Genomic DNA, 25,919 nt, shown 5'->3' with positions numbered 1-25,919 from the left:
ATCATTTGTCTATCTGTATGTATATGTTATAAAACTTGAAAATTCAATAAAATATAAATCATAAAAAAGGCGTTAAAAAAAGACAACTTTAAACTGTTTTACATTTGTTTTGGTATTGCCATTTTTCAGAGAAATCGTGGCGAGACTTCAAGATTTGTCGTAGATAATATTTATAGTGACTTTGCTCTGTTATATAAAAATGTCTTGTTGGGATTCCATGTTTACGACAAATCTAAGAAACAATTATATTAGCAATATGGTAAAAGGAACAATACATTTAAAACTAAGAAATGTATCATCTAGTTTGAAAGCTGTAAGAACTTGGATGCTTATAATACTGTCAAATTGTTTGTATAAATCTCCACCAACAGGCTTTTCTTTTCTTTCATGTTTTCTTTTTGTTTGTTATGAGCATACTGTACACTGTTGTTATATTCTATTCCTATATGCCTGTGTTTTTGCTTAATAATATGTATTATTAAAAACAAAAAGGGTTAACAAGGCGTATTTCTACTATGCCATATTTGTGTTCATTGTAAGAGTCTCTTTGTAATTTTGCTTTTCATATTTTCCAAGGAAGTGAAGGTGAGCAGTTCCTTATGAAAGATGAGAAAGTTTGGATGTCTTCAGGCAAATAAAGAAATTACACATTAAAATTATATTATTCACCCGTAATTCTGTGTTTCTGTCGTCCATCATCAGAAATTCCAGAAGTCCGATATTGCTGCTAGAAACATACAGTAAATAAATGTGTAGACTCTCTTTACTATATGATAATTTTAATACTCTATTACTCTCCAAGACAGCAGAGGGCGCAGTGACGCGTTGCAAAACAGAAGAAGAGTTCAACGCGCTACGAATTCTGGGTAGGACATTGTCAAGTCAGCCATATTGTTTTATCGTCCTGGCTGAAGGAGAGAGGTGGATATGAAGGGGATTCGGGGAATAAGTCAGTTATCGGTAAGGATTTACTTTACATATTCGTGTGTCGGAATAGCTGTATGAACAACAGCCGATTTGTTTCTCTTTCTGGGATTCTCGGCCGTTATAAAAAAAATATGAGAAGAGTTCAGATGTCAAGACAAGCGAGGAAGCAATCAGCCAACAAGCACCACCTACTTTGTCCTTAAAACCAGGTCCACAGAAAGCAACGCAACACCGAATAGATAAACGAAAAGAAAACTATAGCTTCATTTTCGTGTCGTGCTGATTTAACATTAACCCCAGCCGCATCTTGAAGCTCGTGCGCCTATCTAGCTTAGTTAAATTAACGGCTACCTAGCATTACTGCCCAAGCTAGTAAGTATCCTTCCACAGTCAGTTAGCTAAGCTGCTCACTGTGCTGTGCGTCGCCTGTCATTGACAGTGTCAAACGACCAGATCAGTTTCAAATCCAAATAAGGATAAAAATAAAGAACTGACCAGACAAGTTAACTTATGGTGTTTGTGTAGTTGTGTGTTTTTTCCTCGAAACCCCAATGTAACGTTAGCCGGTGCTTTGACTGTCAGAATATCTGTTCATAAACAGCTAGCATGTGGACAGTCGGAATACGTTGTAAGTTACATAAACAGTTTTATGTATTAGGTCACACATAAGCATTGGGTATTTGCTCCATGCACAGACTCAAAAGTGGATACTCTGCTTTACAACGATAACAAAATAAAGCTAGCTTCCATCAGAGCAACAACTCAGTAGCCATACATTTAATACAGTGACTGTCTGCTGTCACAATGTAGCGGACTTATGTTATCTCAAGAAGAGTTGCTTAATCATTTCTGACCTGATTTCAGCCTATATCTGTGACGACAGTTAACTCTTGGCTATTTAACTCTGTCAAACATATATCCTGGTCACGAGCTTTTTGCCATTTTGTTGGAACAGCTATAATTGTATATTAGAATATTGTGTATATTCATAGTACTCCCCATGATGTCACATGCATTTCCTACCAATATGGTGCTTTGCTTGCCATTTAAGCAGCTCATTGGCTGTGGTTGTCATTTGATTATAATCAGCTGTTAATTTATTATAATCACCTGTTGTTTTCCTACCAAGATGGCTGTGTGGTGATGCAGCAGAATACTGTGAATTTGAGAAGCATATATAAGTGGATAGAGGTCATGACAATAACACAATCCAGTCTAGTTTTTAACCTTCATTCTCATCACATCAAACTCTTTCTTGCCACTGATTTCCTCTCTAGCCAGCAGACTGCTCTTGGGTCAGTCGGCCGACAACACCTTAGCTGTAATGTCCCTCCTTCTGATGTTTTCTGGTTTTTCAGAGGAGGCTTTACGCAGCCCAGGCTGCCCGTAAGGTGGAGGTCACGGGGGCTGCCGAACACGTTAAGTTTCAGCCGCAGGAAGTGCAGGTCAGTGGTTGTTGACGTGTCTCTCTTCTCCACAGAGACGGTTCTATGCGGCTGCCAGAAAAGACCAGTCCCTTGCCCAGCCCCTAGCTGGCCTCAAGCTCTCTCCGGGGGCTGCCCACTCCTACCAGGATGTCCATGTATGTCGGGGAGTAATGAGGAGGGCTGGGCTGGGTGTCCAGGCAGTGTGGTGGGGGCCTGAGAGTGAAGATATGAGTTTGTTTGTCTATTAGAAAATAGTTCTAACTGTGTTACTCCAATTAGGGCTGGGCGATAATTCAGTATTGTCATTTATCGTCTTGGAATGATTTTGTGATGATATGGTGATTTTGGGATATCGTGACGCACAATTCTGCTGTCTAAACTGATGATAACAAGCAGATTTAATTTAAAAACTGACAAAATGAGGTATGAAACATTTTAAGGAATATTGTTTGAAAATTTCAGTTTTGTTTGACATCACACCTAACATTACCATTTGGTTCAGTGGAATGAACATAAATTTGATTTTTTTTCATGTAATTTTGCATATGTGAATCATATCATGATATATATTGATATAGAAAAAAATACTATTGTGATACTGATTTCAACCATATCGCCCAGCCCTAACTCTAGTTTGTGTTGCTCATGCTTAATGCTGAGGCTGTTTGTCTTTTTTTATAAGACTATTATGTGCCTTTGTTCTTAGCTGAACTTGGAAGTATACATTGAGGCTTGTGTAGAATGGGATTTGAAGTTTTGTCTCTTATGCTTTAGTTGAATTTCTATCTAAATTTCATGCAAGACATATCTCTATATGTTGCCTCCTGTCCAGGTGACCAAACTGCCCAGTGGGCTGGTGATTGCCTCGCTGGAGAACTATTCCCCGGCCTCCAAGATCGGAGTGTTTATCAAGGCTGGCTGTCGTTATGAGACGCCCGACAACCAGGGGGTCACCCACATCCTCCGACTGGCCTCCAGCCTGGTATGAAACCGTAACGCGGAGCATCCTCTGTCTTTATTCACCAGCTTTGGGAAAATTATCAAGAATTCCAGACCTGAAAGCAACTGCACACCTGTACCTCTGATTCAGACCAAATCTTTATTGATTACTAACCTACAAACATTATGATGGACAGGCCGTCTTCATCTGTGAATGCCTATGCCTTCTCAGAAAATTAGACCAAATTGTCACCTATCTACTTTTCCGCTGAAAAACCTGCACATATAGGGCTAATGTGTAGAACATATGGACCGCTGTCCAAACCACTGCTGAAGATAAATCAACATATCTACTAAATGTTAAATGCTGATGTTGTAAAGATTAGATTTTGGGCATTTTTGCCTTTGTTTGATAGTTGTCAGTGGAGATAGACAGGAAAGAGTGGGAGAGAGACAGAGTGGAGGGGATGACGTGACAAAGGTCCTGGGCCGAATTTGAACCAAGGATATACGCACTTTAACCAACTGAGCCCCCAGGATGCCTGAATGCTTATGTTTTAAATGTCTATACTTTGATGTTGTGGTGTATTGTGCGCTTTGTTAGGACTTCAAACAGCTGCTGACGATTTAGTATTCATGAAGTCTTTATCCTTCCAGCCCTTGTTTTTGTTATTACAAAGCAGAACATAGAGAACTTGAATAATGTATTTTAGGAGCATGAATATTACGTTCTGTCTCAGCCGGCTGTTGACAAGTGTTTTTACTTTTCCAGACAACCAAAGGAGCCTCAGCTTTCAAGATATGTCGCGGTGTGGAGGCAGTGGGAGGCAGCCTGAGGTCAGCAAGTTACAAAGAAATTTGAACTGGAATAGAAAAAATTTGTCATAACAAAACCTCTGAATGTATGTACACACCATGAATGGCGTTCTTATCTGGATGTCTGAATGTCTGTGCCTCTCTGCAGCGTGACCTCATCCAGAGAGAACATGATCTACTCCGTCGACTGCTTGAGAGACGACATGTGAGTCTTTGGATGAATACTAGTGCTGTGTTCATACTACAAGTGTATTCACAGGAAGATTAATTCCAGTGCATTCTGGATGAGAAGAATTGATCGGTTTTTGGTCAGAAAACAACCCAGTACGCAGTCTGAAACAGTAGAAAATGTTGGCACCCTGCAGCCAGCTGGAGAAGAAAAAGCCGACCCCATGCAAACCACTGTGTCGTCAAAAAATAAAACAACCAATATCATAAAAAACTAAACAATTGGGGGTGGAGGATGGACCGGTTGGGGGCAGAGAGTGGGGAAAACAGCATCATGCTCTTCTGTTAGGCTTGCCCTGATTTTCCAGTTGTGGGAAAGAAGTTAAAACAAATCTTAGTGGTAAAAATTTAGTGTTTATTTTCCAATATGCAGTGGAAATGTATTATTTTTATAGTTTAATAAAGGTTTCCCCCAAAAAGAACCTAATTGCCTATAAAAATCAGATCAATCAACAATAATTTCTTACACTGATGTGTACATACAAATATCTTTGGTAATTTTTGATTTTCGATTCTGATTTTTGATCCTAAAAACTGCAAAGCACAAACAGATTTTAAGATCCTCCACCAGCAGATTTGTTTTTGAGTTTATTTTGAGCAATCCTGAGCTGCACAGGATACTGGCCCAGTCCCACAGCAGTTCAAATGGCTGACACGTTTCTCTCCCTCTTGTTTATTGGTTGTCTGTCTACAGTGACACGGTGATGGAGTATTTGATCAATGTGACCACAGCCCCAGAGTTTCGGCCGTGGGAGGTGTCGGACCTCACACCCAGGGTGAAGACGGACAAGGCCCAGGCTGCACAGAGCGCCCAGATTGGTCAGCCTTCATTTCCCTTATAACACACACTCTTTTCAATATCTACCTTTTGATCCCCCCCCCCATCACCTCTCACTTCCCATTCTGAGGTCTAATCCTGTCCTTATCTCTCTCCTCTAGGTGTGATTGAAGGTCTCCATGCAGCTGCCTACAAGAACGCCCTTTGTAACTCCCTCTACTGTCCAGACCACATGGTTGGCAACGTCAAGTCTGACCATGTAAGATGCCTCATTTTTTTCCTGAGCTTTCCTGAAGGATAAATTCATTCATGGTTCAGTATTTATCACATTGTGACTGATGGTGTTATCATAACCTTTAAAACCCTCTTTCTAATGTTTGTCTCCAGCTGCACCACTTTGTCCAGAATAATTTCACAAGTGCGCGAATGGCTCTTGTTGGACTTGGTAAGGGTCATTACATCATTATAATAATATTCTTATAATAACCATACTATTACCATATTAACCTGAAATGACACATGATGTCATTACTCAGCTTAACTGGGAATTAACATTAAAATAGCATACCCAGTGTCTTCTAAATAACCAATGGATCATGCATGTGTTCCTCTTTCCCCCAGGTGTCGACCACACTGTGCTGAAGCAAGTGGGCGAGCAGTTCCTCAACATCCGCAGTGGGGCGGGAACCACAGGGGCCAAAGCCCAGTATCGTGGAGGTGAGATCCGTTTCCAGACAGCTGGAAATCTAAAATCACTGTTGAGTGTCGACCCCACACCAACTTTTGGGACCAGAATAGGTTTTAATGAATCAAAGGGTATCAACAAGCTTCAAAATATTGGGTTCATAAAGTTTGATTTCTATTTTAACTAATTTCTTGGCATTTTTATGAATTCTATTTAGGAAATTAACTGACTAAATTGAATGGGGGTATACAACAATTAACAGTCGAAGAGAAAGCTGACCACTTACCCCCGCTACCAAGAAGTCTAAACATGGCAAACTCTCCTCTCCTCTCCTCTCCTCATCCTGCCCTCATCCTCTTCTCTTGTCTTCTCTTCTCTTCTCTTCTCTTCTCTTCTCTTCTCTTGTCTTGTCTTCTCTTCTCTTCCCTCCTCTCCTCTCTCCTCATCCTCTTCTCTTTTCTCCTCTCCTCTCATCATCATCCCCTTTCTTTTGTCTTTTCTCCTCTCCTCTCATCCTCATCCTCATCCTCTTCTCCTCTCTTCCCCTCTCCAGGTGAGGTTCGTCTGCCCAGCTCCAGCGGTCTGGTCCACTCGGCGGTGGTGAGCCAGGCGGCGGCAGCAGGCACCGGCGAGGCTCTGGCCTTCAGCGTGCTGCAGCACGTCCTGGGGGCCGGTCCGCACATCAAGAGGGGCTCCAACTCCACCAGCAAACTGGTCCAGGGTGTTGCCATGGCAACCAGCGACCCCTTCGATGTGAGTGGCTGGCAGTTGGTTTTCATAACCAGTAAAATTAAAAAAATTCATACACATCCAACAAAAACTGCACTGCAACTGCTTCACAATTACACTGATTAGCCTGAGGGGGCACAACTTGTTCTTTCATTTATTTGTCTGTGTGTCGCACACAATATCTCAGCCACCACTGATTGGGTTATACGAAACCTGGGGAAATCTTGCATCTCACGACTACACTCTTTCAAAATTATACTGATTGACCCAAGGGGGGCACTACAATTACAGGTCAAAACAAGGTGACGTATTTGTTTCTCACTGGCCGTTATGAGGACTGCATCATTTGTGGGGGACAATCTGTTTACTTTTGCCTTGCTTATTGTGTTAGAATTGAAAGATGTGTTAAACATTAAGTGCAACACCACCTGTTAAAAAAACAACAACATTTGGCCCTTTCTTGTGTGTTTTTCTGTACAGGCCTCTGCTTTCAGTGCAAGCTACTCTGACTCTGGTCTGTTTGGGGTCTACACCATCTCCCAGACTGCTGCCGCTGGTGATGTGAGTATCCCACCACAGATTCCTTCCACATCTCTAGCTCAGTCATGATAAGAGTCTATTAATCAGCACAAGCTATTCAGCAAAATAGCTGGATTATACCTTCAAATATGAAACTGTAAAAAGTGAAACAATCTTGCCTGACCTCCACACTCTCCTGTCTCTCCAGGTGATCAAGGCTGCGGTCGCCCAGGTGAAGGCTGTTGCTGACGGTGGAGTCACAGCTGCTGACCTCACCAGGGCCAAGTAAGACAAACACACACACACACTAATACACACTAACACTAAGAGTACATATCTCCCTGTTACTTGTTGTTATATCTGTGTGCATGGCCTATAATATACAGCCAAATCATCTAGAGATACAGTTTAATTTAGTTTTGATTTGATATTGGCCATTTGTTGGATGTGTTTATTCAAGGTGCCTTATAGTAGTTTAATATGAATCGCAATGGGGAATAGAACCTCTAACCTTGGCAGTGTTAGTGCCTTGCCATGCCCATTGAAATACACAGGGAATAGCTTTAAAGTCTTGTTGTGAGAAGCATGAATGCCAAGGTACATGTTGCAGTTTCCGCGCGCCTAACCAAACAGAAAGCATGAACCAGGCTTAAGAACGTCTCGATAAGCTAGAAGCCTTTTTATTTCCGTCCATTTTATATTCCAACACGACTGTTCGATTTCCACTGTGAGACAGATGGCTTGTTCTGTAAGCAGTGGGAACTCCTTCACAAGCACAGACATAATATGACAGCAAGAGGGGAGTGAACAATAGTCAGAAAAAGGCAGTAGGATGTAAACTAATGTGAAAGAGAGAAACTAAAGCATGTCTCGCTGAGCAGTTAATCACTTTATTACGGTCATGTCAGATTTGCCTCTTGCTGTCATTTGGAGCCGATAGTGTGCGATGTTGCCTAGCGTAGCTTTAAACCAAATCCTCAAATTGAATCGGGTAATTGTTACACTCCTAACCCCCCACAGTCACAGCAAAGCGATTTAAAAACAGTGCTAAAAAATACAGTAATTAAAAAAAAAAAACACAGAAGAGAACCAAACATTTGTGCAGGTGAGATAAAAAAAAATGTAATTATTAAAACATCTCACCTCAAAATAAACAAATAAACAACAAAAAGCAAAGACAGAACTGGAAGAATCTAAATAACAACACAAGGTAGAAAACAGATGAGGACAAAGTAAACAGTACTGCCCTTTCCCCCTCATACTTCACACTCAGAGTTAAATATTATTGGCTTCTGACCAAATTGTCTCCCCCGCCCCCCTGCAGGGCCCAGCTGAAGGCCCAGTACCTGATGTCTCTGGAAACCTCGGAGGGTTTGCTGGAGGCCATGGGCTCTCAGGCTCTGGCCGATGGAGCCTACCAGTCTCCCGAGTCGATCACTAAAAGCATCGACAACGTCTCCTTAACCGATGTCGCCAACGTAAGTGGTTTTATTCTGTCTGTAGTTGCTTGTTAGGGCCGTCAAAACAAAGAGGAGGGATGTAAATTCTTCTACTATGACACTGTTATTTCTGTCAGAGGTGGGGACTTGAGTCACATGACTTGGACTCGAGTCACAATTTTAATCGCTTGAGACTTGACTTGATGCATGAAGAGAAGACTTGAGACTTGACTTGGGACTTGACTTTGACTTGTACTTTGATGACTTGAAAAGGTTTCTAAAGTCTCGACAAAAGATCTTGTGTTTGTGTAAATGACTTGGATTGAAAGTGATGAGATTTGTTCCAGCAGACGACTGAATTTAAATTGTTTTCTGAATTTGTATGGAATGATTGAATTTATTGAAGTTGAAACTGATTATAGAAATCAAACTCATGATGCTCTCACCAAGTTTTTATCCTATTAAAACCATATTGCATTGAAAAGTCCTAGATATTTAGTTTTCTTTAAGATATTAAATTGATACTGGACTCTTGATTTGTTCTGACTTGACTTGCTGTTCTACATTGAGACTTAGGACTTGACATGGAATCGATCTAAGATAAGATAAGATAAGATAAGATAGCACTTTATTAATCCCCTTGGGGAAATTCTGGTTTATGTAGTTAATGATGATGTCCTTATCTTTCCTCCTGTATATTTCCAGGCTGCAAAGAAGTTTGTGTCCGGCAAGAAGACCATGGCATCCAGCGGAAACCTTGTAAAAACGCCCTTCGTGGATGAGATCTAATCCCTCCCTGTCTCCTCGTACTGAACCTAACTGTAACATCAACTGCAAAGCAGAATTTGTTCTGTCCATTTCAGCAAAAGCAGAAAGAGAATCCAGATCATTACCTATCATAATGCTGTTGTTCCAGGAGATAAAATGTCACCATTATTCCATTGGGTAATTTATAGGTGTTCTTATATTTTCAGTGGATGCTTCCCTGGTGCATCATAACGTCATGATCCACTCATTTGTCCACTTGAACTGTATAGCTGATGTAAATTAATGAATAAATTCTATCTACCTTAAAGTTTTTTGTGGTGTACTATGCTTTGAATACTATAAATACGATGAATTCTAGTCCTTAGTAGTGAAAGTTGACATTTTGTGCATCACCTAGGGACAATAATTTTAATAATTAACAGACTAAATTTAAATGTTTTGTGCGCATGTCTGTGTGGCGTCAGACTGTCTGGACTGAAATTGCACGATTTATTCTGAGTAATTTTCACAACCCATTTACAGTTCTGATTGCATGATTTGTGGTGATGCCAACTTTAGGAACATGAAAATAGCTTCCCGTTCTCGTTTGGTGTTTACGGATTTTCTCGCGAGAGCTGGTGTCCACTACACACACGGAGAGACGCGAGCTCGCTTTTCAGTTCCCATTGCCGAGAGAGGGAGACGACCAGGAGCGGCTGGAGAGGAAACGTACGTCTTTTGAAGAGCTTTTTAAAGAGGGGTAAAATAACGAAATTCAACTAGAAGTGGAGGTATTTTAAGCTTCACAGAAAGCACTTTGCCGTGGCTGAGTATGGGCGGCGTTTTTGGTTTGTGCTTGCCTAAAAGAAGGAAAAAGCTTCCATATGGAGAGAGGGGGGCTTCATGCAGAGTCAGGAAATAAGTAGGCTGCATGCATGAATCCGTCTCCGCTGCTGGGAATTAACTAGCGATTACAGCAACACACCCGGTTTGTTTTTCCTCCAGTCCATTTGCAAACATCAGCGGGATGCACGGTCATCTGGAGGGAGCTGTTAAATATCCATGAGCCCGGTCAGCGATCCTCTCCTGGGCTGGAGAAGTGCCAGCAGGTCGGGCCATGGTCGGCTGTAGGAGGAACATCACCAGGAACTTTAAAGGAATAAGTCTGCGTATTGGACTGTACGGGATTAAACGGGATGCACAGGCAACATTGAGGCTCCGAGGATCGTCCCCATCGCCGCAGTGATGGCCACGATGATAGGGCATGATCTGGGCATGGCTATGGATCCTCGCCATTGAACGTAAGGGACTTTTAAATGTCCTGTCTCCCGTTTGGAGGGGTGAGATAGAGGCATATATACACACACTGACCTCCCTGCTGTCCATCACCAAACGCGTCTTCTTGGCGATGGATAAACTCACCGTGATATCAGGATGCCTCTTCCTAGCTGCAGACATCTTCGCCATCGCCAGCATCGCCAACCCGGACTGGATCAACACCGGGGAATCAGCTGGTAAGTTATACTGGCACTTTCTCCACTCCAGCACTGCCATTTAACTGGTGAACTATCACAAACATGATGGGTTGTTAATGGTTTATGTGCACTGTCCTATAGGGTCAACCATTGTTTAGGGCTGGGCAGTATGGAAACAATTCATATCACGATAATCGTAAGAAATTATTGCGATATAGATGTATAACGATATCTGCGAAAGTATCGTGTCTGTCTAGTGAAAACCTCCAATCTCCACAATGTCAACTTTTTAGGAAGAAGAGAAAAGGCCTTATTTTTTAGCTTGATGATAATGAGTTTTTGACATTATCCATTAGGTTTTGAAAGGGTTTAATACGCCCAAGAGGTCAACGAATATCATGAAAATCACCAAAATTGGAGTTTTGAGGTGTTAGCAGAAAACACAGATATGCAAAATCACATGTTAAATAATCAAATTCATGGTCATTGTATTTAACTGCATGTAGCCTAATATAAAGTATGCACAAACTCCACAAATTTTCAAAATAATAATCCCTAACTTTGCTTCAAATCTAATTTTGTGAGAGATTTTAATTACTATTTGCTGTGTTTCATTAATTTAAACAGCAGAATGTCATATTACAATAACTCAGTATCATATTTCATCATGATATGATTGTACTGAAAGACCATAAATGATGATATTGAATCAGTGCCCAGCTGTATGTCCTCTTCAGCAAGATTGTTGGCAACACCACCTTTAAAAAATGTTGATTTGACAAAGCTGTTGTGCGACTCGCCACCAAGTGTTTGTCCTCTTTCTCCTCTGCTGTCCAGCTGAGTCCTCTGTCTCCACACTCAGGCAGTGGGTACTGAGCTAAAAGCAAACTGAAGAAACTCAGGTTGCACCCAGGGGCGTAGCTAGGAATTGTGGGTCCTATATGCATGGGAGGGGGACTCTGGGGCCCCCCTCCACTCTCCTCTCCTCCCCACACCACCATTATTCCAGCTATTCCACGACAGTTGCAGTACCGTATTTTTGAGAAAGTGTAATTTGTTTGCAGTTTTGCAGATTTACACCAAATGCCAGAGCAGTGTGAAATTAAAGTATGAAATATTTATAAATATATAGGTCCACAAAAGGCGTTTTAGTCGGGACACTTTAGGGCCCCCTCCCTCAGTTTGGGGCCCTGGGTAGTCTGAACCCCTGTCCCATCGCCCCAGGTTTCACCAGCCACCTTCTGCTCTTTGGCATTTTGCACCAACATGTTCAAATTCCTCGTCCCTTCAGGTTCTTCTCCCCCATCCTTCAGCATCAAGTACCAGCCATGACAGGGACAGTTGACAAAATGCTCCAACAGATGTGTGAAACGAGTGTGTGTATGTGTTTGTGGATGTGTGTGTGTGTGTGTGTGTAGCCGTGGTCATGGATATCTGTTCACTGTCATTCTGCCGTGCCTCTGATCCAGAGAGACGGACAGAGAGCCTGACAGCCATATTAGTATTCTTTATCAAATTCCCATGGCTGAGTTATGGTGGAGAGCTGCAGTAAAGGCAGGAGATGGCTACTGATAGACCTTACAGGGTGACGGTGACACGATTTCACCAACAGTTCACCTCCATTCACTGTCTATGAGAAGCCAATAACTGTGTGCGCTTAGCATGATGGGATAGGTGGGGACACAAACCAGGCACATGACATGATGAGAAAAGTTTACAAATATCTAATATGCAAATGAATGTGTTACATCACTGGAGTTAGTATAAAAGCTGCCAACTTTATCTCCGGTAGGCTAAACAAGTGATGTCACTTAACTATCCCATCACATCCAAATAGCTGTAGCCACTTAACTAGAGTAAAGCACAATTTCAAAGTTACATTTTCCATATGTATGCTTCAAAATTACATTAAGAAAATGATAAAATACAAAATAGGTGTCCATAAACAATGTTAAACAAGCTAAGAATTTACTCCAATGCTTGTCCCCAAAACACTCAATGAAATACCCTCAAGGGACAACTTTTGGTCCTGTATACACACTTAACTAAAATCGTTATATAATACCAGGAAGATGGTTCTTTAGGCCTGTACTATAGCAGAACCCTTGTTGGTGTTATAAGGAACCCTTTTAGAAGGGCTTACAGCTTATAGGTTCACTATAGGACCATGTTCAAATGTACATTGTTGAACCTTTATGGTACCTTTTTAAAAACCATGCTGGACTCTTTATTCTGATTTACCAGAATTTTTTATTTTTCAGTGAATACAGTATTACCCACTGCTCTAACCAAAGATCCCTTTAAGAACCAGTATGTTGTCATGTTACTACAAGTTGCTTTGAATAAATCTGATGTGCACTAGGGCCGAATAATTGTGTCTGAAATGATAATTGCTAGATACTGTGATCACAGTTGTTAATTATGATTATTAGTCCGCATGATTTGAAACAAACATAATTATTTTTCTGCATTTATGGCATCTACATTAACATCATGATTATTTTCACTCACAGCAGATGTTTTGAATGGAATATTTATGTTTTGAGTGATTAATTATTGCTGTTATTACAATATTACAGCCTGCGATTATTAGCTGTGGGAGCAAAAATTGCATATATGATTATATGGTATTAATTGTGCAGCCCTAGAGTAGAAGTGCCCACCAAATACCATATGTTATGTTTGTTTGTAGATTGTCAGATTCCCTAGGTATCGCACTACTGTAATATCCAGATCCAAAGTCCAAAGGCTAAACATTGACTAAAACTAAAACCGATGCAGCAACAAACAGACGGCCTTCGCACCACTATATGCAAAGTTGTGTTGCATGTTTATCACAGGCTTGAATCAGATGCAAATATAGCCTACTCAATGCAGCTGCTACTTCAGTGCATGGCAAACAGGTTTACGTTGCATAACTAAACCCACCAAATCAATTAAAACATTTTTTTGCCAACACATCTCACTCTTTATCCTTCAAAATGGGCTTAAGTTCAACACAATTAATTCCATGTGAGGCTTCTGCCCTCCTGTTCCACAGAGGAGCGAGCAGTGGTGTGAAATCGGACGGGACTAAAAGCCTTTTGTTCCCGTTTAATTAGCCTAATAGTAATTACCTGATGATGGGGTGTGGGGGGTGGGTGTTGTTTGTGAATGGAGATGTGTGTAGTGACTTTTAATTAGGCCTCCTGGGACAGAAATACTTTCCGCTTAGAGAATTGAAGCTCTCCAAGCTCAATTATGACGGAAATTATCCCTCGGCTGGGAGCGTTTTGTGTCAAAAACATGGAGAATCGTCCTGTGGAAATCACTGTTTCCTCCTCCCGCACTTACACTGGCTCTGATACTACTTCTCACTAGATTTTTTTTACACACCAACAAAACAGTAAGAATGTTGAAATGCCTCACGATGTTAATAATGTACAACAAGGTCAGTCCCGCGGTGCACTTGTTGTTGACTCGTCATCATGTGGTCGTTCAGATGGAGACGGCGACACCTTTCGCTCATTAGCTGCTGTTGTGACATTGTTGAATCACTTAAAGGCAAACTTGTTTTCCTTTGCTGCTGTTCTGTAATTCCCAATGCTTTGTCATGTACCACAATGTTAGAGTGCATGTTTATGAGCTCTGTGTGTGTGTGTGTGTGTGTGTGTGTGTGTGTGTGTGTGTTGTTATTTGTGTATGAACACCGGTGTGCCGCCTAGTTAAGTACAGTAAGTACTCTGTTGTGAATTTGGAAGCAGTGGGAGACTGTCTGGGTTTCGGGAAGTGTTTACCAACCTCGGATTTTGGCTGGCCGCTTGTAAAGTATACTGTACCTACACGACACACACACACACACACACACACGACCATGCACACCAACACTGTGCTGCATGACAAAGCATTTCTCATCCGCTCCGTCTAATACGGTCTCATCTTAATAAAAAAAAGAAACTAGTTTTTCTCTCCTTATCTCTTATTTCTCTTGTTTCCTTGTCCTTCTCTCTCACAGGATAATTGGTGTGGGGTCACAGGAATATTGTCAGGGCATTACGGCTCTGACCCTTGGACTTCTTACTATTGCTTGAAATGCTGCGGATCTAGGAATTAAAGCTTATTCCACTGTAACACTCATTGCAAGTTGTTCTGGATAAGTGCATCAGCTATTTCCCAAATGCCCAATCCTATTAAAGGACAATTGGATTGATTCGATACCATTTAATATATCCCACAACAACGCCCTGCAGAAACCTTCCGAAACCTTCTGTGGTGGGATTTTATGTATCCCCAGTTTTGTGTTGCGGTCTCAATGCTTTCAAAACCAATAAAAGAGCCGTTATTTTGTGCTGTGTTATTCAAATTGATAGAATGCAGAATTGGCTGTATATCTCTGGAAGTTTTCTCTGCTAAAATGCAGTTTACAGATAGTCTTTTACATCATTTCTGTGTTTTTATTTGCAAGGGTTTTTTCCTGTTTAATTCTTATGTTTCTAATTCATGTTCTGGCGTTTTTATTGTCTAACTAAGTTTTGAAAAGTGCTGATTAATAAGTGTTTATTCTTATTTTTATATTTTTTCCTTATTCATATTCTTATTATACAAACAAATGCCATTTTCCTTACTGAGACGGAGCAACAGCACATCTGGATTCACCACTGGTTGTTAATCAAGCTCTCTGACTTGGGCTCCAGTATGCAGTATGTCTGGGAAAAAATATGAAACGGCACTATTCAGATTTCCCCCCCCCCCTCCCTCCCTGTATGAAAGGATGTGTGAGAGGGAACAGGATATCCTGTGTATAGGGGGAACAGCGGTCAGCCTCCAGAAGGATGCGGTTCCCACATCCTCAGCCTTTCCTGGTATCAGTACGTCTCCCCACTCAGCACTGTATCCATGTACAGGAACTGAGGCTAATACTATGGGACCATTAATTATTTAAAAGGTTGTTTTTATTTTTATGGCACGCAGCAGGATGGATGAGAGGGGAACTTGATATGGGAGAGGAATGAGGAATGTTTTTAAGAATTTTTTAGAGTACTCAGTTGTCGTATTACACACTGTGTAATTAGGAATACACAAGGCTGGGGGTAACCAATTACATTTTCTCTCAAGTAACTTTTTTGTGAGCTTGTACTTGTGTTTTACAATTTTATTAATTAATACAAAAAGTATTAAGTATTGTACTTGCCTACTTTTTAAATCACATCCATTACAGAGTAAAAAAATTTGTAGGCTCTCCATAAGCATTGCGTCAGTACGGAAGAGGATTAGGGCCAAGTGAAAAAAACATTTTTAGTTCTGAGAATAAAGTCAGAATTCTGTCAGAACTCTATAACTGAATTCTGAGATTCTGAGAATAAAGTCAGAATTCTGAGAATAAACTGACTAATTCTGACTTTAAACTCGGAATTCTATTCATCTATTAAACTATTAATCTCAGAACTCAAATACATTTTCCACATGTGACCCTAATCCTCTTCTGCACATCAGAAACTCTCCACTGGTAAATTTCACCTGCGTCAAACCCATGTGAGCATGTGGAGGAAACATTAACTAACTGTAACATTAAATACTTAAATTTATCCATAATAGTAGCTTAGTTAATATTAGCCAAAAAGCCGTCAAACCAGCTACAGTATTATTGATTTGTGTTAGCCTGGTTGTTGTTTTGCTAGCTGGACAGCTAATAGCAAAGGAAACATCGGTGTTGTAACTTAGAGGAATAATGGCGTTTTTTATTTGTTTTTTTACATCATAGGTCAAATAATGACATGAATTTCAAAAGTCTATTTTTACTCTCGACATAGTCAATAAAAACATGTTGAACTCTGTCCTTTTGTTGTTTTTTGCATTGTATGGGAAAAAGTCATATTTAACAATGTCTATTACATGTCTGAGTACATTTTAGATTAGCAACTGTTTACTTTTACTCAAGATTTTTATACCAGCAGGTGTACAAGTAAAACTTCAGTTAAGCGACAGCACTTCGGCTTGAGTCTGATGTTTTGGTCTTTCCACCCGGGGGATTCGTTTCCTTGCCTGCTCCTCTGACACACAGATCCATTTCAGCAGAGGGATCAAGGACATCGAGGACGCTGACGTGGAGAGACGCTCTGGCTGTTGCAGAGGATCGAACCTGTGAACTTCCAGTTACACGATAGTCTTATCTAACCACGCTCTCTTTAACACGAGGCTTTATACCTAAAGCTGCACCAGGCAGGCAAGATCTCTATAAAAATTCACCCATCCGGAGCGTCCCATATCTGCTAATTGAGACTTCGCAGATTTGCCCTGATTGCCCAAATTCAATTCTGGTATATTGGGCACCGGAGGGAAATCTTCTCTCAGCACACAGGGAATAAAGAATTGAGATTTAAGAGTGAAATCCAAAACGGCAACAAGTGAGCGCTGCGTCACCAACGACGTGTTACATCATTTCTGGGTTTTGAAGTCTTTAAAATTCAAACAGTTACCTCTCGTTGCCATTTGGGGCCGCCAAGTGCAGCTTTAATTATTTTAGCACGTCTTAACACACTGCTGTAAAGATTGCGACTTGTGATGTCCTCATAACTAACTGAATATACTTTATGCAAGTGTTTTATCCATGCTCTGTGTCAACAACTCATCTTCGTTTATATCTCTACTGTCACATGAAAAGCCCACAATTATGATTTTAAAAAATACTCCGGTGTTAATTATAAAGTAAGAGCTCTTTTTTGAATCACTGAAAGTCCCAGGTGTTTATTTAAAAGCAGCAAGAGGTTTTATGTCAATTTCATATTTCTGATTCCTTCTATTTTCCTGCACTCATTTCCTGCAATTTTGGTTGCTTGTAATGTTGCCCATCTTATTCTACAGTTGCACTCTGTAAGTTGCCCCCTGAATAAATCCCAGAAACGTAAATATAAAGTTCCCTCTCTCTGTGGTTGGCACCAACTGCTGGCTCCAGATAATGCTGTGAAAGAGCAACAAAAGAGGCAAAGACATGAAAAACAGAAACAACAAAAGAGGCGTGGGAGGATTTAATTTTGCATTTCTCTCATTTATATGTGAGGAGTCCTCTGTTGTCGGACTGGATGAGGAGTGGAGCGGAGTGCTGAGCAGATGCATTCTCTGCGGGGCCTTGGAGGGTGGGGTTCCCCTGCTTGGTCTGTGTGTGTGTGTGTGTGTGTGTGTGTGTGTGTTGCGTGCAGAGGTCTGACCTAGCTGACATAATTGGACCCACCAGGCTTTGGGGTTAGTGACTCACCACCTAATGTTGGGGCCGCTGAACTTTTCATTTGTTGACTTCCACCTTACTGTTAGTCTCTTGTTTCTCTCGCCCTGTGATGCTGTGGGTGGGTGGGTGGGGGGGTGGGGGGGGGGGGTGATGTCGGCTGTCATTGGCCTGCAGCCCAACAGCCTGTTTCCCTCCCGACGCACGTTCATAAATGACGTCATGTTTCGTTGTGCAGTAACCTGGTGTTGTGAAAACCACAAAGAGCCGCAAAGAGTTGGAGCTTGTGTTGGCTTGTTGGAAGGGTTTGGTTTGTTTGTTTGTGTCTGTAGGAATGTGATGTGATGCTTAACTCCGTCTGTCTCTGCCTCCTGTGTGTCGGCGATGTAGAGGAGGATAAACCTTCAGGCCCATTCACATCTAGGACGATAACTATAACTATCAAAAGATCTAAATCGTTTTAAGTGAATAGAATGTGTGTTTTCCCACTGTAAAAACATCCAAAACTATATCTATATTTTGCTGATTTTTATTCATGTCGGTGGTGGTTTGTCTTATGATGATCTCATAATGGAGGTCATAGTTTAACCCACTTTTTAATTTAAAGGGGCATCTTTGATCTTTATCAACCTCTATCAGCCACCAGTAGGAATTGCAGCAACATGGATAGAACTTAATCAATCTCTCTCTCTCTTTCTTTCTCTTTCTCTCTCTCTCTGACAAAGCAGTACAATATTTCAAATGGGGTAAGACTACAACATTGACTAATAATTAATAATATATAAACAGTAATCTAACGAATAACAACAATCAATATTGGAAAGAGAAGAACTCTTTTGAAGGAGTAATTGGATAGAAAGGGAAAAGGAAAGCAGGGTAAATCTGCAGCAGACAATACATTTTTAACATTTATATTTTCTCACACAGCTGAAGACATTTACTAACAAACTGAGCTGCGAGTTCTACAGTTTTTACATTTTTCCCCCATAAAACCTGGAGCTTTTCTCTTTCTATAAACACAGAGAAAGTTGACTCTTCTCTCTCTCTCTCTCTCTCTCAGGCTCTCTGACGGTGGGTCTGGTCCGGCAGTGTCAGACCATCCACGGACGGGACCGGACCTGCATCCCCCCTCAGCTGCCCCCGGAGTGGGTCACCACGCTCTTCTTCATCGTCCTGGGCATCATCTCGCTCACCGTCACCTGCGGCCTGCTGGTGATGTCACACTGGCGGCGCGAGGCCACCCGATACGCCCGCTGGATCGCCTTCACCGGGAGTAGGTGTTCGCCCTCCTCCATCACTTCTGTCTTATTCCGCCCCCACAGTGTCTCTGATGTGTTCACAGACACGCAGGTGACTCGTATTGTTTGCGCAGTCCTTTTTTTCCCAGCGCCACATTATGTAAATTTATGCGACGCGAGCCTGGAAATGTTTACTTGAGTCATCTAAAGCAGATGAAGCAGAACAGAGAAATGCATAATATACAGGAGACTACTTGTTTATTTCTAAGTCTGTGCTTGAAATCCGCTGCACAACCAAGTCTATCACAGTTCCTAACTGAAACATAGGCTATACACAACATATAACATTTGGCGGATGCTGCTATGCTTTTACCCAAAGCTTTTTGCAGCATCTTAAGCATCGGCCAACATAGGAATTGAACCTCTAACCTTGGTCGTGTTAAAGCTGCACATGTCAATTTTTTTTTGTGAAATTACACCCACCATATCAGCCTAAATCACAAAGTGGGGCTGCAGTAGAGAAGAGCGTCCCATCCCCGCTAACTGAGACCCTGTAGATTCTTGCCCAGATGAAATTTTAGTGTCGGGTACGGTCACTTCTCAGCCCACAGGGGGTGATGAATTGAAACTTTGTGACACTGGAATGAAAAATTACTTTTTCGCCTTTTTAGCTCGTTCTAACTATCATACCATACAAAATACAGTCCTGTAAGGCCAACGGACACTCCAAAAATCAACCCTAAAAGCACCCAAATATATGAGACATGTATATTTTTAAGTGACAACTTTCACTATTTATTTTGCACTACTTTACACAGCGGTGCACGTAGACAGGCAGCCACAGTTGAGTAAACAACAGTAAAGAAGAAAGTGCTGAAACAACGGCCAAGGAAGCATCAAAACTGTATGAGAAACGCAAGACTTTCACTTTAGATACTTTTCATTTACATCTTTTAACCAACAACCAACACGAGCAATCAATATGCTGAAAAAGACATGCTTTAGGTGCTTTTGTGGTTGATTTTTTGAGTGTCCATTGGCCTTTTTGGACTGTATTAGAGAGCCAAGCAAGGCTGAAGTAGCTCTATAGTGAAGCAATTGATGAGATTTTGGTCTAAATCGATCAGTATGATGGAAAAAGACGGGAGAATCAAGTCCAGGTTGAAACTGTGACACTGACAAACTGCAAAATGAGAATCAGCTGCACCTGGAGAATCTCCTGTCATATGAGCGGGGATCAGTTTGATATCAGCGTTCTGCGCTTCGTGCTGCTTATCGTTTCAGTGAAAGCTTTCCGTCTGGTGACTGCAAACATCTTGACGAAGTGTCTGCCAGAGAGTTTTCACTGATGAACCGGTTTCTATTTTTACAGGAGAGAGATGAAGCTCGTCTCTATTAGCGAGGACGACCGGAGCTTTTTCTGGCTCTGAAGGTGGAATTATGTGATGCTGCTTCATATCGGCGGCTATTATTTGCTTTTAGGAGGACAAGGACAGTTTTTCACACACAGTGAATAGGTTCAGTGATCAGTTTTGTATCTGGATGTTATGTCTGAAATGTGGCTGTGATATTTTGGTTCTAAAGGTGGTAAAGTGGCCCAGTTTCTGAATGAGTCTTTTGGAGTGGACACGAGGAACTAGATATTTAATACTGTGAACAACAATGTGTCGTCTAGATAGGATACTAACGCCTCTCTCTCTCTCTCTCTCTCTCTCTCTCTCTCTCTCTCTCTCTCTCTCTCTCTCCAGTGGTCCTGTTTTGTATGGCAGCTCTCATATTCCCAATAGGCTTCTACATTAACGAGGTGGGAGGACAGCCATACAAACTGCCCAACAACACAGTGGTGGGCTCCTCCTATGTACTCTTTGTTCTCTCCATATTCTTCACCATAGTAGGACTGCTGTTTGCTGGAAAGGTGTGCTTACCTGGCTGACAAATCCGAATATATCCGCCCCCCCCCCCCCCCCCCCCCCCCTTCCCCCACACACCCCTTTTTGTATCCTTGGAGACATACGGCCAGTGGAACTGACTTCGCCCCGGCAGCGTTGGAAGCATCGCCGAAGTGCGATGAGGAAATCGAGAAGCACCCGTGTGTGTTTTTTTTTCTTTTTTTTGGTGAATCGTCCCGATGCGGCTCAGATGGCCGAAGCCAAAAGTCGGGGTGTAGCTTCTGTCCATCTGTGATCATTTTTCCCCCCCCAGAGAGACCAGAGGTGGATGTAGATGCAGTGAGTGAAAGCGTCCCTTCGTCTTCGTCCGTCCCGATCGATGAGGGGTGAAGACAGAGGAGGATAGAAGAACGAGCGTCAGGGAAAGTGGATGAAAACATCAGGACTTGGAAAGAAAACCCCTGCGGTGTCGTCTTTCATCTGGGACGCTTGTCATCCCGTAGCAAGACGGTAACATAAAACCCTCTGCCTTCTCATCCCGTCCCCTAATCTGTTCATATTAGGGTTAGACTGATATATTGGGGCGATATCTGCCTTTTACTAAATATCAGATATCGGCCAGTCATGTCGTTCACCTCCAATAAACTGAGGTTCCTCGCTGATCACATTTTATTTATTCGTTTAATTGTTCAATCATGTTTTTTTTGTAAATGAATTCTTCATTTAAAGGCCAAATGTATCCCAGAGTTTCCCCTTCCATTCAGTAGATGGACGGGTCTCCCTGCCTTAAAGAGCTGTAAACACTAAAATAATTTCACCAGTCTGGGTTTCAGTGGAGAGTTTTAGTGTCCCATGATGCTCTGAATGCCGTTTCAGAGGCTTGTCCACCCTGATGAGAATAAAACTCTGGGGGAAACACTGAATATGTTAATTAATTAATTTTGGCTTGAAAAATGGTCAAAATGAAATAAAAAAAATATGAGTATCGGCCTTCAAAAACCCGCATCGGTCCCTACTTCATATCAATATGAGGGTCAGTAAATGGGAAGATGTAGCCATACTGTACGTGTCCACGGGTTTCTTGCAGGACGAGGAGCTGGTCTCTGGGATGACGTCACATTTTCATCTAAACTTTCAAGCTTTGTTCATTTTAACGATGTAGTGAATGTACTTAATTCACCTCATTGAGTTTTTTCTGTTGTTCATGCACTGTATCGAGAAATGACTTAAATCTTTTTGACTAGTTTTGTTTTCTGTGTTCGGGTCTTTGTTGCCTAAGTTTATTCCTGCATAAATTAACAGACAAGCCGGTCTGTGTCGTTTCTGGAAGCACTGTGATATTCATGAATGAGCATGGAAGATCTCATCCCATTAAAAATGACTCACTGAAGCATCGATTATCTCAACGCTTTGTGTCGACAGTGTTACCGGTTCATTTCATCATCATTATTTACGATCCAGTTTACAGTGAGAGCAACAGAAGGACGAGCTTCAATTCCTAAATCACCAACGTAATCGGTGCAAAGTTATGATTGTGTAAGAGAGATGTGCTAAGAAGGGAACTAAGAGATAAAGAGAGAGATTGACAAGATTTTTCTTACTTCGAGATGGAATTAGAGCATATTGCTGCTGTCGTGTGAAAATATTGTAACTCCAAAGGTTGTGATTTTCATTATTTTCACTTCTGTTGAAGGACAAAACCCTTTCAAAACCCATTGGATAATGTCAAAAATGCATCGTCACCGAGCTAAAACCAAGGTTGTTTTCCCTTATCCCTGACATTTTGGAGATGCGAGGTTTTCACCTGACAGCGACAGATTAAAACTGTTGAGTCAGATGGGTGCAGAATGGATAAAATCATTCACTGAATTGTCTTACAGATGCTTTTAACTTTTTCTTTTTTTTTTTAACCGTACAGCGCGGCGCCAGCGGAGCTTGGATAGAGCCGAGTCTCGCACCCATTTTCATCCTTTGTGTGAGAGTGTACACACAGGATATGTTTAGGTTGCTATGGAAACCTATTTGAAAAGTATTTGGTGTGTGTGTGTGTGTGTGTTTTCTACAACGGTCCAGCCGGCTACAGGCAGCCATATTAAAGGTCATATCCCACTCTCCCACTGCTGTCAGGAGTCAAGTATTCAGATGGCCTCCCGCCTCTGACCTTCTAACCGGCTCTCCCAGTCACAAGTGCTGCTATTTTAAGACCTGAAATCCATTTTTTTCCTCAAGTGTACCCTGCTGTGTCCTTGCTTGTTGCTTTTTCTTTTATTTCAAACGTTGCGGTTCCCATGGTAACAAACAGAGAAAAGGAGAGAGAGAGAGAGAGAGAGAGAGAGGTGGTACGGTCGGGCGTTATAAAGTGATAAAGCAGCTTCTCTCTCTCCAAGGCTAAGGTGAATAAAAATACATGAGAAATTGTATCTAGTTGCACAATACAAATATTCAGTGATAACACGCTGGTGGGAAGGAATATGTTTAATTAAAATAGATGGACTTTGTTTTCAAAAAATTGAACAGTCATCTTTGATACAGGGATTTCTAAACAGTCACATCCAAATAAAATCCTACCTATCCTTTAACGAGTTAAAGAAGTATGAGGCGAAGAATTTAAACAGTTTAATACTTTTAATACTTTATTTTATTGCTCAATAAGGCGCTGTGTCTCTATTTGTGTGGGTGTTTTAACATTATTTTTTAGCTTTTGAATCCAGATTTTGATCACCTTTTATAATATGAGGGCATGATGGATGCACACACAGTACAAAGTACACTGAATATACAAAATACTTAGGGACACTTCTCCTTTAATGAAGTACACTGATGAAATTAATCCAGGTAAAGGTCGATATCCCTTATTGATTTCCCTTATTAAATCTATACCGATCACAAAGGAGGAGATGTAGATGAAGAGAATCAGAGGAGGATTTTTAAGCTTTGAGATAATTTAGATGTGCTGCAACTCAATATGAGGAAGATATCTCTAATCTTTTGTACATGCAGTGTAGATCATAATCTGCCCTTCAAGTCTGATATCCCATTCCAAAATGAGATATCTACCAATGTGACAAAACTGGCAACTTCTCTGAAAAAACATGTTGCAAAAGTGCATCTTATTGTAGAATACTTTTGAAGTTAAAAGCCAAACTAAGAGAATTATTAAAAAAAAAAGTTTCCAGGAAGCAATTATTTTTCAAAATGGATATATATCATGAAAAACAGATAGGAGGCTGGAAAACATCTCAGCCTCTGATGTTAATGATGGCAGAAAGCTGAAACATCCGAGGCCCTCCAAAATAGGTTAAAAAGCCTTTATTCTATTTGGCTATTCATTATGAAAAGTTTAAAAAACTTTTGGCCCAATGAGTGCAGTTTGTGAACTTTTCATGATGGATATCCAAACAGATTAAAGGCTTTTTAACCTATTTTTCGAAGTGGCTGGGATCTATTTTTTCCTCATGAATGTAGAGCATTTTGGAAATAAATCCTTTGTGTGTTTCCCACTGGTCCAAGCAGAGGCTTTATCGTGTCCGATCAGTATGATCAGCTGCCTGTTTTTACATCATTGAACAGTCTGTCAGCCTTCTTTTACAGCATCAAGTGGTTCAGGCAGCTCTACAAGGGCTTTTTTTCTTCTATCAAAAAAAAGTATCTTGTTACAAATTACGTGATCATTTCTTTTGGATGCCTACAAAATCGAAATTAAAAAAGTAATAAAGGAGCGCTGCCCCTCTGCTCACTCGTCTCCTGCTACTTTTCCTCCACAGCTGTTCGTTATTCACTTGGTATTAAACGACATTTCACAGCAGCAGCAGTGGTGAGACCAGTTTTGATACATGCTTTTAATAAGCTTCTCTGTCATTTCATCTGTCCGGTCACAGGAACGCTTCCACATGCAGTATCTTTACTCTCTGCAGGTTCAGAGCAGAGAGAGTAATTACTGCACTGCACATCCCATATACTGCAGTTTCTGACATCTACAGTACTGAAGGTACAGGAGAAACCGTCATGAAGATTTGGAGAATAAAGGGGAAAGATCTGCAGTAGTATAATGATAAGTTACAGTCACATGGAAAGGACAATATTACACATCAACACATGATGAAAAACATTCATAGGATATATACAATACCTTTTAGGAATTGCTTATGGTAGTACAGCTTTCATTATTACATTCAGACCAAACAAATACACTATACATCAAGTTCATTTTTATGTTAAATATAATAAACAATGACGGGACAAAACAGAGGTAATTGGTCAAATGTTACAAACATAGTAGGAAATCCAATTGAAGATAAAGATTAACATAAAGGGATATGCGAACATGTAAACACTCAGTTTAGTTTGGCACAGAGATAAAGTTATTTAAAGTTACTATCTGTTACAAGAATATTAGTATGAAAAACAGTATGGTAAAATGCAGACAGTGGATTTGAAACGCCACTTCTCACCACAAGGGGGCGTAATTGGTCAATTTTACTTCAGAAGATGAGTCGGCCACATCAAGTATTCAAGCTTTGGCTTGCATCACTGAAGAATTTTCAATCTCCAATTTAAAGTTGTTTCAAGAACATTAAGGACCATAGACACGTATTTAAAAAATACATGCACTTTGAATTGCCTTTGTGTATGAAATGTGCTATATAAATAAACTTGCCTTGCCTTTAAAACCGTCCCATACATCTTTAAAGGAGATTCCCACTCAATTTCAACTTTAGTGGTTTGTCAAAGCCCTAAAGTAGTCCAGTCAGGATCTGCCACCTTGTTCCTGTTCTTAAACACACACAGAGCCAGACGGCAGCCACATACCTTACAGCACATCATACGCTCAGACACAGTTCAGTACAGTCCAGTTTCCCCCGTCTCGTGCTCAATCCGCTTTGCG

The 25,919-nt window shown here is 41.1% G+C and overlaps 2 protein-coding genes across 3 annotated transcripts; both read left to right on the top strand.

Annotated features, from left to right (window-relative positions):
* Positions 1-873: 873 nt before the first annotated feature.
* uqcrc2b (ubiquinol-cytochrome c reductase core protein 2b) lies at positions 874-9,562 on the top strand. 2 transcript variants are annotated; one of them, XM_071905107.2, is made up of 14 exons: positions 874-960; positions 2,286-2,372; positions 3,187-3,336; positions 4,066-4,130; positions 4,258-4,314; positions 5,032-5,156; positions 5,277-5,374; positions 5,503-5,560; positions 5,737-5,832; positions 6,354-6,553; positions 7,010-7,090; positions 7,257-7,333; positions 8,373-8,526; positions 9,193-9,562. In XM_071905107.2, the coding sequence occupies exons 1-14, from the start codon at positions 928-930 to the stop codon at positions 9,274-9,276; spliced, it is 1,365 nt and encodes a 454-aa protein (XP_071761208.1). In that variant the 5' UTR covers positions 874-927; the 3' UTR covers positions 9,277-9,562. The 2 variants fall into 2 exon arrangements, with proteins under 2 accessions (XP_071761208.1, XP_071761207.1); XM_071905106.2 differs by lacking the exon at positions 2,286-2,372 and adding an exon at positions 2,408-2,509 and having other exon boundaries at positions 893-960.
* A 369-nt stretch (positions 9,563-9,931) lies between these two features.
* LOC139916300 (uncharacterized protein C16orf52 homolog B-like) lies at positions 9,932-22,424 on the top strand. The gene is made up of 3 exons (XM_071905120.2): positions 9,932-10,748; positions 18,968-19,180; positions 20,894-22,424. Exons 1-3 carry the CDS (start codon positions 10,499-10,501, stop codon positions 21,076-21,078), a joined length of 648 nt encoding a protein of 215 aa, XP_071761221.1. The 5' UTR covers positions 9,932-10,498; the 3' UTR covers positions 21,079-22,424.
* Positions 22,425-25,919: the final 3,495 nt, after the last annotated feature.

The sequence above is a fragment of the Centroberyx gerrardi genome, chromosome 20, assembly GCF_048128805.1.
Source record: "Centroberyx gerrardi isolate f3 chromosome 20, fCenGer3.hap1.cur.20231027, whole genome shotgun sequence".
Lineage (NCBI taxonomy): Eukaryota > Metazoa > Chordata > Actinopteri > Beryciformes > Berycidae > Centroberyx > Centroberyx gerrardi.
The sequence above is the reverse complement of the archived record's forward strand: the minus strand, read 5'-3'. Positions and strand labels throughout refer to the sequence as shown.

What these genes read in the sequence shown, in the direction of transcription:
- LOC139916300 (XM_071905120.2), top strand. Translation starts at nt 10,499, where the DNA reads ATGATCTGGGCATGGCTATGGATCCTCGCCATTGAACGTAAGGGACTT. An exon ending in CAACACCGGGGAATCAGCTG is followed by an intron (nt 10,749 to 18,967) that starts GTAAGTTATACT and finishes TCTCTCTCTCAG; the next exon opens with GCTCTCTGACGGTGGGTCTG. An exon ending in CTGGATCGCCTTCACCGGGA is followed by an intron (nt 19,181 to 20,893) that starts GTAGGTGTTCGC and finishes CTCTCTCTCCAG; the next exon opens with TGGTCCTGTTTTGTATGGCA.
- uqcrc2b (XM_071905106.2), top strand. Translation starts at nt 928, where the DNA reads ATGAAGGGGATTCGGGGAATAAGTCAGTTATCG. An exon ending in TGCACAGAGCGCCCAGATTG is followed by an intron (nt 5,157 to 5,276) that starts GTCAGCCTTCAT and finishes TCTCTCCTCTAG; the next exon opens with GTGTGATTGAAGGTCTCCAT. An exon ending in GCAACGTCAAGTCTGACCAT is followed by an intron (nt 5,375 to 5,502) that starts GTAAGATGCCTC and finishes GTTTGTCTCCAG; the next exon opens with CTGCACCACTTTGTCCAGAA.